General features: G+C 35.0%; 1 protein-coding gene and 1 pseudogene across 1 annotated transcript in view; both read right to left on the reverse strand.

Annotated features, from left to right (window-relative positions):
• DCC (DCC netrin 1 receptor) overlaps positions 1-13,138 on the reverse strand; it is a 983,855-nt gene that overhangs the window by 66,709 nt on the left and 904,008 nt on the right. The window contains exon 22 of the mRNA XM_039841340.1: positions 5,284-5,349. Coding sequence (XP_039697274.1) covers positions 5,284-5,349 — 66 coding nt within the window. The remainder of the gene's footprint in view (positions 1-5,283; positions 5,350-13,138) is intronic.
• LOC120590961 (uncharacterized) lies at positions 3,946-4,064 on the reverse strand (annotated as a pseudogene).

Genomic DNA, 13,138 nt, shown 5'->3' on the forward strand with positions numbered 1-13,138 from the left:
GAGGGAGAAGAGGAGGACCTGGCAAAGAGAAGTGAGTGGCCAGACAAGTTTCCCAATGCTCAGTTGATAATAGTGAACTTTTATTCTCAGAGCATCTCATGGGACCCACGTGCCCTGGAAGAACTTTTGAGGAAAGACAGTCTAGATCAGTGGTTTTCCACTGGAGTGATTTTGTCCCCAATAGGGACATTTGGCAATGTCTAGAGACATTTTTTGCTCTTACATCTTGAGAGGAGGGGAAATATTACTGGCATCTGGGAAATAAAGGTCCGGGATCCTGTTAAGCATCCTATAATACAAATACAGAGGACATGTCTCATAACACAAGAATTATCCCGCTCCCAGTGGCACTAGTTCTGAGGTTAAAAACACCTTGATCCAGTTTAATACGTTCTATGTTTAGATGAAAAACTGAAATCCAAAGAGTTTAAGTGACTTGATTCACACAGTCCTAACCCCTGGCCACATCACTTCTAGAGCTTGGGGTTGAGATTAGTCTGGGACCCTTATAATCATTTGGGATAGATACTAGTTGAATTGCAGGCGGGCAGAGCCTCTTTTAGAATAGAACTCAAGATGTCGGACCACTCTGATTAACTTTCCACTGGGAAAACAAATGTAGAATTTACTCCTGGACCTTTTCTTTAGCATTAAGGTGTCTGCTGAATGTCTTATGATAGCTCACCAATCGATGCTGATGATTTCATGCAAATATGGAAAGAGCCTTTATGTAAACTTTCTTTAGATTTGTTTAAAAGTTATTGAGTTCTGGAAACAATAAAGCAATGTTTCCCTAAACTAGAAGGCAAATCATGGTCTTTTCTCCTAAATGCAGAATGCAAGTTATGTTTTGCAGAACACCTAATATGATGCTGAATATTCAAAAATTAATAAGATTGATTTTTAAAATAATGCTTCACTAAAGATCAACATCTGTCAACTTAACTTACTTTTCAAAGGTTGAGGACAATATAACATTTTGTAGGGTTTGTAGATCTCTTAACCAAAATCACTAATTTCGAAATTATAGGAAGAGAAACTAACAAAAGAGAAATTGGTGATTTATCTTTCCCAGTAGGAAAAGCATAATGGAATTGAATTAATTTTCACTCTTCTTGTCATTTATACAAATATAAACTACAAAGTCACATTTTCAGAAGTTGAAAATTTTTCTGCTTTAAGAATGGGCACTCTAACCCAAAACTGAATGCCTCGTAAAAATAAAATACTACCATATTACTGCGCATTAGCTTTGATTCTATCTGTCATCATAAAGTAATTCAGGAAACCTCTTCAGTTTTCTCAATTTAATTAAGGGCTTCCAACTACAAGAGTAAACATGAATTACTTCTTTTTAAAAATATGAATTCTGAGTGCATTTTTAAAAAGAGTGGCTTACTGCAGGAGAAAGTAAGTGATTAGCAAAGTCTAAATTTATCTACGACTGGCCTGAGCACCCTGACAATAAGCTGTTATTCTCTTACAATGCTTAGAAGGACGAATCCAGCAAGTGCAGGGAAAGATAGGAGACCTTTATAATTCTGTCACCCTAGGAGGAGACGTCTCAACTTTTCATTGTATATGAGGTTCAAAACCTTGGATTTTTACAATGGTCTTGTTGATGTAGCCTACTTTGTAAAAGTGGGGTGGGGTTGGAGTTTTATCAGTCAGGGTTTCCTCTATCTAATTGAAAAACATATCCTGTTTTTAAGGCATAAGACATTAGCAGAATTTTAATTAGAAGCTAGGGTTTTCAGATGCCTTTGCTGATTCACTTGGAATAGCTCCAGCTAAAGTCGAAATACATATTTACTATCATTTATCTGCTAGCAAAATAGAAAAGGAAATGGATTAAGTCTGACCTCCACAGTCCCTCTGAGGTCATCAGTTTGCCTTAGTCAAGTAGCTTGTAATAATTTGTTATTCCAGTAGGGATTCTAAAAATGTTTCCTGTGCTTTTTTCATCCCATCCATTTACCAAGAAATACCTAAAACACCATTAAGTGATGCAGAAAACTGAGAAGGGGTAATGTCAATAATCTAAACTGATGCGCAGTCACTGGATGCTGTTCTTCTATTTTATATTCCTAACTTTCTCCTGTGATCAAACTCATTATGATCTTATTTCTCACTAGAAGTATTAAATAAAATGTAAAAAAAAAAAATACAATGACATGCATGTCTCTCAATTATTATCATTCTCTTCATCTGAGATCTGACTCCTGTAAAAAGAAAAGTTCTTGTTGACTAACCTATTAATGCCAAATTTGGGCTGGTGTTTCTTTTCAAGCAGAGAATTTGTTTTATTTTGAAGGGCAAGTTTACATAATCAATACCAAAGTCTTCAATTTGATCCAAAATTAGAATTGCCAGATTTAGTAAATAAAAAATAAAGAGACCCGGTTCTTTGAATTAGTTCTAGTTATCTATGCGTACGTACATTGAAAAGTATTGCAATGGAAATCCTTTGAAATATTTTTCTTTATCTTATATTTATAGGCAATTAGAAATGATTCAAATTTTATGGGGCCTCCTGTATTTTTTAGGCACTAAATTTGGTAATTCTATCCAAGCTTAAAGTTCTTTAGGACACTCACTTTAAGAGACTACATAGTTTTGTGTCTGTGGCTTAAAATTGCTCCACCTTTCACACACATAATCATTGCACAGTGGTGGATGGAAACTGAGAGAAGGTAATTGTTCTTTCACAATTACCTCTACTGATTCCTTCTTTAATTTCCTGGCATTCTATCTCTTCAAAAAGCACTATCCTGTGCTAGTACAGTCATTCGCTTAGCTAGGAATGCATTCCAACCAGAATTCCAATAACTCCCAGAGAAACAGCATCTCAAAATCAGCTCTGCAGGATGATTCTAAGGGAGACAATGTTAATATGATGTTAATTCCTGGCATGTACTCCAAACCTAGAAAAACTCAATCTCAGGGCATAAAATATTACAATTACATTTTCACACAATGTCAACAACCTTCTTTACCTTTCCCCACATCTCTGGGACTTTTCTCACTCACTTTCATGTTCCTGGAATGTATTTCTCTGCCCTGTCCACCTGGGTAGTTCTCCCTCTTTGTTTATTGCTCTGTCAGTAGTCTATTTTTCAATCTGTGCCATGGCTCATAGCGAGTACCTGCATACTGTGAAGGCTTTGTAGCATCGCTTACTGACTATTCGAATGTACAAAGTGTGTTTGGTGTATTGCTGAGATAATTTTACCAGTTAAAGTTTGAAGGAAGAGAATAGAACTTGCAAAATTTTGGGGAAGAAACTATCATATTGAAACCCACTTTATAGAGTAAGCCCTTGGTCTGTTTTCAGCCCTAACACAGCTTTCCTCTTGTGTTTCTCCTGTGAGCTCCCCAGGGTGTCTTTTGTGTATATATCAGCGCCCAGGAACTATCTGAGCCAGGCACTAGCAATAACAGGTGTCTAAAACTCAAATGTTTACAAGAGACAATAATGTTGATTAAATAAGAAAAGGTCTGTTTAAAAACAATAGGAAGTAGTGAAGGTTGTAGCAACCTGGAGAGGAAATTAAAATGTAAGAAATTGTACTCATCTGGTAAGTAAAATGCATTAATAACAGAGCAGGGTATGCCTGGCAACTAGAAAGGAAGAGTCAGCAGGTAAAATTATATACCTGAGCCCACCACTGGCCAGGGGCAAAGGAACACTGAGGCTCTCGCTAGAGCATCTGGTCTACTCCCCAGATATACATATCCTCTTGGGGGAAATGAATATATTAGATTAACATAGCTTATGATAGGAAATAATCACTTAATTCACCCCCGTATTCTAATTTCATGGTCAGCAAGCAACTTTTAGATTGCAATTTTGGCTTTTCATACATATATATTTTTTTTTACAGATTGCAAGGACCTTGTCAGTTTACAATCCCTTATTTTTTTAATTATTATTTTTATTTTTTAGGCCTACAGCACCTGGTCTTCCTAGGTGGTCTCCTACCCAAGTACTAACCAGGCCTGACCCTGCTTAGCTTCCGAGATCAGACGGGATCAGGCTTGTTCAGGGTGGCATGGCTGTAGACTTATATGTATTTTTTTTTTTTAGCAGACAATATCTAAATGTATATTAAGCTATTCATTAATCAAATTTCTCATGAAAACCTGCTAAACTGCTTAAATAAATCATGTTATTGTCATAACACAGAATACTATATAACAGCAAAGATAAATGAAGGAGAGATATTTGCAAGTACGTAAATAAATCTTAAAAACAAAGTTAAAGATAAGCACAAGCTGCAGGAGGATACATATAGTATGATGCCATTTCTATAAAGTTACAAATGTTTATAATTATAATATAATGTTTAGGGATACATATACATATATGATAAACACCATATTTGAGAGAATGTTACATCACAGTGAGAAATGGAGGGCATGGTAGAAAAGTATGTGATAAGGTAGAGACATACAAGAGATTTCAACTGGATGTTGAATATTTTATATCTTAACTTTGGTGATGGGTACATGTGTTGATATTTTTATTTTGAATATATGAAATATGTTTTCAGCAAATCAAGACAAACAGCCATAGCAACATATTTTTAAAAGCTTATAGAAGGAAGTTATCATATATACATCAGTGCCTGGGAGTTTGGCTAGTATTAATCCAACTTCCCAAAGTTTTTGTTTCAGCAATATTCAGGACAAGATTCTAGAAGACATCTCTAAAACCAACCTGCTTCTTCCATACAGTTCTAGAATCACCTCCATTTGGTCATCGTCAAAGCCAACAGATATGTATGAATGCTCCATTAGGATGAGCAGAAATTAATGTCTCATCTTGACAATGTATAGGAAAATTAGCAATGAGGTATTAGAGGATTTTGGAGAGGAAACATACTCTCCAGGCAAAAACCAGTAACATCAATTTATGAAACTGGGTGGGTTTGAGTTCATTCTATCTTAGTTATTACCTCTCTCTAATAAAATTAAAACTTTGGAAACATTTGAAATACATATAACACTTTAAAATCTAAATATTTAACAGCCCTGTGTCATTTATAAATTCTCTATGCTTAGGCTTTTCTGACTTTCGTTTTGTGCGCTTTTTGGCTCTCAGCATTGTATCCTGATGGAATAAGTTACAGGTTTGTTAGTAACTTCACGTTTCTATTATTTCCACTAAGACCCTAAATCTGGAGGTCTTGGCACTTGCAGTCAATCACAAATTTGCCTCAGACACTCAAGAAATACTCATTTAATATAACTAATCCAAGAGGACCTAATTTATATACTTACCGTTGAGAGTGCTTCTATCAATCAAATTAGTATCAACTGGCCAATAACCTCCATCTCCATGACGACCTATTTATTAGAGAAGCATATCAGAATGTTAGCAGATATACAATATGAAAGCATAAATGAAAAAAAAAACAGACAGAAATAATAAGTATTTTAAAATACACAAACAATTGAACAAGATTTGGCCACCTCAAAGATAGCCTGAGAATGTTAATACCATTATAGCTTGTGAGAAAATGTTATTTTCTATGTGTGAGAAAAAAATATGTCACGAAAATGGGCTATTAAACTACACAATTCAATTCCTTTCTGAAAAGCTGCTCCTTCCTTTTCCTCCCCTACCCCAACATTCTTGTTGAAAAGTCATTAAAAGGTACAATAGCAGTACTAGTCTAAATGCCACTTTCCTGAACATCTCAGGATGGAGGGGGTGCTGGTCATGGTCCCTGGACAGGCAGAGAGCATTCTTCCTCTATGCTACCGGAGGTTCTGCCCACACTGTGGCCCACCTGGCATGACTTTGTGGCAAATTATCATTATTACTGTACAAAGGGACAGCACATTTCATCTTATCAAGGGCTTTGAGTAGTCTTCGTGTTATACGCCAAATAAGTGCCTCAGAATGAGGTATTAGATACGGTGTGAGACTGGTATGTCACAACCCACGTGGTCTGAATATTTCTTACAAACACACCAGGAAAGGAAGAAGGCTTCATTAGTATCATCACATAATTGGAAACACTGACTTCCATTAGGTTTCCAACAGTTGTAAAAGTAGTATTTATCTAGAATTGAGTCCAAAATTAACTAGAAATAATTATGCTATCATCCAAATTTAATGGTGTTTCGCCACAGGTAAATCTCTTTTTCTATTGGTACATTTCTAGATTATTTGATTAGATTTTGAGTTCTAGAATATCTGTTAGGTAGATCTTTTATAGAAAAACATTTGAATTTATATGCAAACACATACAAGAATACAGATAATTCTCCATTTTGTTTAGGGAGTTAATTTCTGAAAGCAGTTATAATCAGTGGATGATGAAGAGGAAGCCAACTGGGCAGTCAGCTACAGTAACATAGGCCGTTTTCTCACATGTATAGATTTTAGTTTTCTTCTTCTGTAAGACTTTCAAGTCCTACTCTTATGACTTCTTTTGCAGACCCAACATTCCTCTTACCAAACCTTTCCCTTTTACAAAATAGTAGCGAAGAAACAACTTAAATCTTGCTCACAGATTATGCATTCACAATTAAAAAAAAATTTTTTTGATATAAAGTCATAGCTGAAGTTAAGGTGTCAAGCTTTCAACAAGCAATGCATAAATTAATGCAATCACATCACATTCTGTTCTTAGGATAAATTGGTACATTTAAAATATGCTGGCCAATGACCGTGGGTATACAAAGAAGTGGAAATGAAGGTGGAGGCTCCTGTGTGAGGGTTGTGGTTGGTATAGGGTGGGGAGTGGTGAGAGGAGGAACTGAAAAAAGCAGCAATTGTGAAAATTTCAGTGGGTCGAATAAAATGTGGATAAAGCCTAACCCTTTTTCCAAATACCTTGCTTGTTTGACTCAACACATTCGGAGTCTCAATGAGCAGAGATAACCTTTGCCCATGGGACATTGTAAGATCAATGTTGGAAGAAATGAAGTGAGACAGAAGTTCTGTATGAATATTAAGATGATTTTTCCCATATCTGAAAGCAACTAGATTGCAAAGCAGTCAGGCAAAAAAGATGCTAACAGCCCCATCACTCAGGCCAGTAAAGCAATAAATGATTCCTGTGGGGAGTAATCCTGTATTGGCTGGAAATTGGGTATATAGCCTGTGGAGGATTTTCCTTTTCCTCTAGCATCCTAACAAATGTCTTTTTAATGAAGTTTCTCTCTTTCCCAGCTAGTTTGTGGGAAGATGCAAAAACAAGCCACGAGCACATCCATGTATTACTCAGGCATAAAGCTCTATGGGCATAGCACCCTTTCGATTTAGCAAGGTTATTAATTACATTGTGAATTTTAATATGTAGAAGAAAATCAGATATCATATGGTTAGAGCTTTGGGTAAGATAAAGGAAGTCTGGAAATACCTTCTAAATAAGAGAAGGTAACTTAAAGCTTGAGTATTCTACTCACGCAATTGAATATTATTGACACTGATTAACTTTTTGTTGGTTATAATTAGATTAGTACTAGAAAAGAAAGTTAAGTAACTCTTACCATATCCAATAGAATGTACTTTAAAGAAACTTGATATCATCAACAAGCAAGATTGGATTTATGGTAATTTAGAGTTCCTGCACCACTTCAGTAAGAAAACACAAAACTCATTTCTGGGATAGTGATGAATCAGAGAGCTCTTCATCTAACGATGTGAAAACCAAATATTAATTTTGTGCACTATGTTTCTATTCTCTAAAATGTCTTTTATATTCCAGAAAGGCATCCTTTATGGGAAAATAAGAAGTTAAGAAAAAAAACTTATAGATACTGGAGACTAAAGAGCATACTGTTATTGTTTGGTATTTCATAGGCTTTTTAAGGGCTTTTCGCTGTGGATGAAATATTGGATGGGTTTGGTTAACTTGGTTAATTTCTTAAGCACCGATTTAGGGAAACAGAAGACTAATTAGACTCTGCATGATGGAAAGTCAGTTAACGCAAAGATATAAACTACTGTCTGATCTCAGAGGTCTTAATTTTATTAATGAAGCATAAAACATACTTCATTCAAAATTAAGTGTCTACTATATGCAAGGCACAGTCCTAGATCCTCTGAGAAGGGGCAGTATAAAAAGATATATCTGATATGCATCCAGCCATGACAGACAGAGCTGGTTCATTGTAACCAGATCCCACACAGGCCTACTCAGGGTTAGTATTAGGTAATTGCAGATGGTTTTCCATTTACTTTAACTTTAAAGTTTTAAGAATAAGTTAATCCATCTATTGCAATAAAATAACCATTACGTTTAATTAAAATTTATTTTCATTTATCTAGAATTACTGTGAGAACTACATGCACATAAAAAACAACATATTACTTTCAGTGTTATATGTTCCCTAATTATATTGATCTTAAAATTCTCAAATTTCTTTTTTCAAATACTATACTAAATGTCTAATATTTTTCAAAATGAAAATTCAAATAAGTAAAATATGGAAATTTAAAATAACATTTGTAAAAATAATGTAATTTCAATGTATACAGGTTTTTTATTTAAATGAAGCTCAAAGTAGTTTAAAAATTGGAAACGAATATTCTTTTTAATAAAATTACTAGTGATATGATTTTATACAAACGCGGTAATCAAAATGCACTACAAGAAATAATATAATCTGCAGCATATAAAAAAGAATTCTGTGTTACTGTTTACCTATATTTTCCTAACAGAAGAAAAAATAGAAGTGAGAAAAAGAAATAAGATAATAAAGAGTAATGAATTTATATATCACTTAAACAACTAGGATAATTTCATCAAAAAATCACTGCTTGCAGAAAGTTTTGATAACTAAAGCAAATGTTTTTACTTTTCCCTAGGTTTTGAAATCAGTAAATGGTGGTTTCAAAAAGAAAAATAAAACAAAAGAAACAAGCCCATGGTTGACTTAAAAATGAAGAAGACAGTGGCTTTTTAGAGTTATTCAAAATAGTTATATAGTTTTAAATTTATTTTATTTAAGTAGTTCTAAGGTAGGTCCAAACTAAAAATTTTTTGTTCCTTGATCTGCATTTGTAAAGTATAGTAAACTACAGAATAATTTAAAGGGTTACTTTTTATATGTTATCTAAAGGGTAGATCACATAAAAAGGCTTTGTATCCTTTTTTGGAGAGAGACATAGACTCCCTTGGGCAAAAGACAGTCTCCTGATTTCCCTGCCACCTGCTGCGTGGATTGAGGGAAACACGGGCAGAGGCAATGACTTCCTTTAGGAAGTGTGCTTATTTTTATATTTCTTGGTGCTTACCAAAGTGACATATGTACTGTGTTTTCAGTGTTTGATGAGTGACTAACGTGAGCTAGAATGCTTCATAATGAGTAAATAATGCAAACAAAGTTATCACTCTGATGCAAGTTATATGTTCTTGTTCTTACTTACATATCACATAAAATATTGTTTCTATATTTTTATTGTGAAGTGTGTAGTGTGTATAAAATGAAACATTAAAATTTACATTAAACCCCTACTTTTAGCACACATAGACAGATGGAGAATATTTCTCATGATAAAAAATTTTCAGCACCTACCAAAGATTAATTTGATTGGGATTTCATTTCTAATATCTGGTTTTTTTTTTTCTGAGTGAATGTTTCTAAGTTCAGGAAAGAGTAAATAGAAAATTAATTTGCAGAGGACATGGACAAAATTGATGTGGTATTTCTAATGTATTCTTTAATCCATCTACCTGAATGGAAATAACAGAAAGTTCCCCAGAATGGCACCCGTATAATCAATTCTAAGAAAAAAACATGTGACCCATGATCTAAATCACCTGGATGGATTGGTCATCTAACAAGCATTCGATATATAGCCTCCCAAGGATGCAGAATACTGATCTGTCTTCTTGATGTTAGAATTGGTTCTCTGAAAAGAATTCTGGTGATAATAAAGGAAACTGCATTGATTTTATGTCTTGTATACCAGTGGATAAAGATAATCCATTAATGCCACCTGAATACAGCTTTACTGTCTAATACACAGGTCATATTGAGATATATTTAAAGCATATGGTTTTTCAGAGGCTGGAAAACTCAGATATCAAATTATCATGCAGTTGATAATACAGCTGACTTTGAACAAAGGCATCAGGACATCTAAAAAACAAGCAAAATCATAACACATGCCTAGGACATTTTGAACATATATTAATAGAAAATACATAATGAGCTCTTTTCACTCTTTCCTAAGGTTCAATACACTGTTTTTAAATTAACGTGAAAGTTTGTTGATGGAAAGAAAGTAGAATGTAACTGCTTCATATGTTAAGGGCAGCTAACATGCCTGCCATATATTGAGGTTTGGTGCTCGACAAATCCTTCTTGCCTTCCATTCTTCAAAACACTTCCTTTTATCTGCCACCTGTGGCAAGTTTAAGAGCAATACTTTATGGAAATGGCGATGTATTTGGTGACCCATACCGAGTCAGAGATACAGTACAAAAGAACAGTACGTGCCATTGTCTGTCTGCTTTTTGACCATGAGAGGCAGTTCTTTTGAGTTCTAATTTCTGCCTTTATGCCAGAAAATATGAATAGACTAGACTATGAGAAGTAAATTGATTAAGAATCCTTAGAAGTCAATCTAAAATCTAAGATGATCATTTCACACACAAATGTCATGAATAGACAGACTATATAGTTATTTTGAAAATCAAGACACATTAAGAATGAAAGAGGGTGCTACTGTCAATTATGCTTGGACCTAGATATTAATCAGGACACTCCTGGACAAAATGGAAATTATAATTATCCTATACATCAAAGATTTAAACAAACGAACTCCCTAATTCCTGGCTCTTGGCTGAGATCTGTTTGATTCTGGGTCTTGACCTCTTGAGGCACTTGTGTAGTCTTTTTGCAGAGTTTGGCAACATACAGGTGAAGAAAAGTTGCCTGAGCAATATTCTAAAGTAGAAAAAAAAAATGTATAAACATTTTGTAAGCACCAGAGTTAAAGCAGGGCTATGCCAGACAACTGGTACCTGGATTCCTGAACATGATGATAAATGTCAGCCAATGAGAAAAGAAGAAACCTGTATGAATGTACGTACGTATGTATGTATGTATGTAATTATTTCAGAAGCACATTGGTTACTGCTATGAATTCTAGCACTGTTTATTCTCAGCCTCTTGCAAGGAACAATGGACACAAACTTAAAAGGTAAATATCAGAGGACCACAGGACCTGAACAGATCAAGATCTTTTGATCACAGGAAAGAAGGTAGCTCCCTTAAAGATTTCAGGTAAGAAGGGCCTATACATTCTTATTTATATGACTAACTATAATTAGTTTGTGTCCCTTTATCTAGTTGTGGATAAAAGCTTATCAACTGTTCTTGATCACACGTCATAAACTTCCACGTATCAAAAGCCCAATAAGTTTATTAGTTATTATACTTTTTATTCATATAAGTTTAGAATGAAACTTGTTAACAGGTTTTGAATTGTTAATAAAATAAAAAATAAAGATGACAATAATGTTAATGATATGGTGATTGAGGGTAGTCTCTGAATTCTCTCCTCTCACCAGAATTTCCTTGTATGTATTCTTACCTACAGTGCATCTGGAATAATAATCAGCATATAGGTCTAAGAAATCACTTTTAGATGAAGTCTTGTCTTTATGAAAATCTAAAAAGTATCCTATTTCTCTAAACATGGGCACTTTCCTGGATGACTAGCTCTTCCCAGGAGTAGGCTCATTCACAGCTATGACATGGAGAATGAGGCGGTCTTTTGTGGATTTATGAAAGAGAAACTCTTCTCAAAAGCTACTGAATAATCCAAATAAACCTCCTTCACCTGGATGGTCCCCAAGCTCAACCCAAAGGCAGTGTGAGATATGCGAAGGTGCCGAACAGGGCAGGGAGAAGTAACAGGAGCACATGAAGGCTCCCTCTTCTCCAAGTGATTATGCATCAGGAAGCTGCAAATACAGTATGAAAACACTAGTATTTGAGTATCTGCTAGCTGCACTGCTAGTATGTATAATAACACTATTGGAATACAAAATTTCTTCATTCATGTATCGGTCCACGCTCTATCTATCTAGTGAACAACTGTGTTGAGTAAACCCACTGTTCTAAGCATTAAAACAATGTAAGGGGATCGCACAGTGGAAAAATAAAATAATAGACTGTTTCTGCCTAGAAAAAAGATAAAAGCCTTTTAAAGGGTGACATTTGAGTTGAGGACTAAAGAATGAGTGGCAATTTATCAGGTGGAGAAGGGTGAGGTGGGTAAGCTTATAAAGACAAGACAGAGATAAATCAAGAAAACTCCCTATATGCTCTACCAAAGAATCTAGAATTTATGCTATAGGGGATGAAGATTCACTGAAGGTATTTTAAGCAGAAAAGTGAGTCAATTAAACGTGTATTTTAGGAAGATTACTCTGGCTGAGTGTGAAGAATAATTTAGTTAGAAGAGGCCATTATAATAAATAGAGTGAGAATAATATTAATTATGAATCCATGAGGCAGACATAATTAGCTCCATTTTATAGATGAGTAAACTATGGCTCACAAAGACTGACTAATTTACTCAATTTAAGTGGCTGAATCTGCTTGACTCTGATAATTATTATTTTACCATTAGTGGTGAATGGATAAGTAAAAGAAGGAATAGATGGAGAGTTGGATAGAAATTAGAGCACTTCTGAGAGCTGATCCCGGTGTGTGAATGCGAGGGTTTAGGTGTATGGGTGAGACTTGGGGTGGTAGGTCCATTCTTAACAGGACACAGAGAACTAGATAGACTTTGGAAGAGGAAGGAAATAGTTCAGTTTGTAACCATGCAGAACACTGGGACAGGGAAAGGAGACACTTCCCAAAAGATATGGCAGAAGTAGACAAAGCTAAGAAAACTCTTTGAAGATACAGAGGCCCTATTCCTATTTCAGATATTCCTTTGTTCCCCTATTCCACACTCTTACACCCCCACTCCCATCCCAAGCAAGAAATGGTCAACATCAGCAGCCAAGAGTGAATGGGGAGCATGCTGGTCTTCAGTGGCCAGTGGAAACAGCAGGTTCTTGGTGTGTTGAAAAGTAGGAAAATCTGAGGACTGCTATGTTAGAGCAGAGAGGAACAGCAAAAGCCCCATAACCAATTTATCTCTGTATTATAG

This window comes from Pteropus medius, unplaced genomic scaffold (genome assembly GCF_902729225.1).
Source record: "Pteropus medius unplaced genomic scaffold, Ma_sr-lr_union100, whole genome shotgun sequence".
Classification (NCBI taxonomy): Eukaryota; Metazoa; Chordata; class Mammalia; order Chiroptera; family Pteropodidae; genus Pteropus; species Pteropus medius.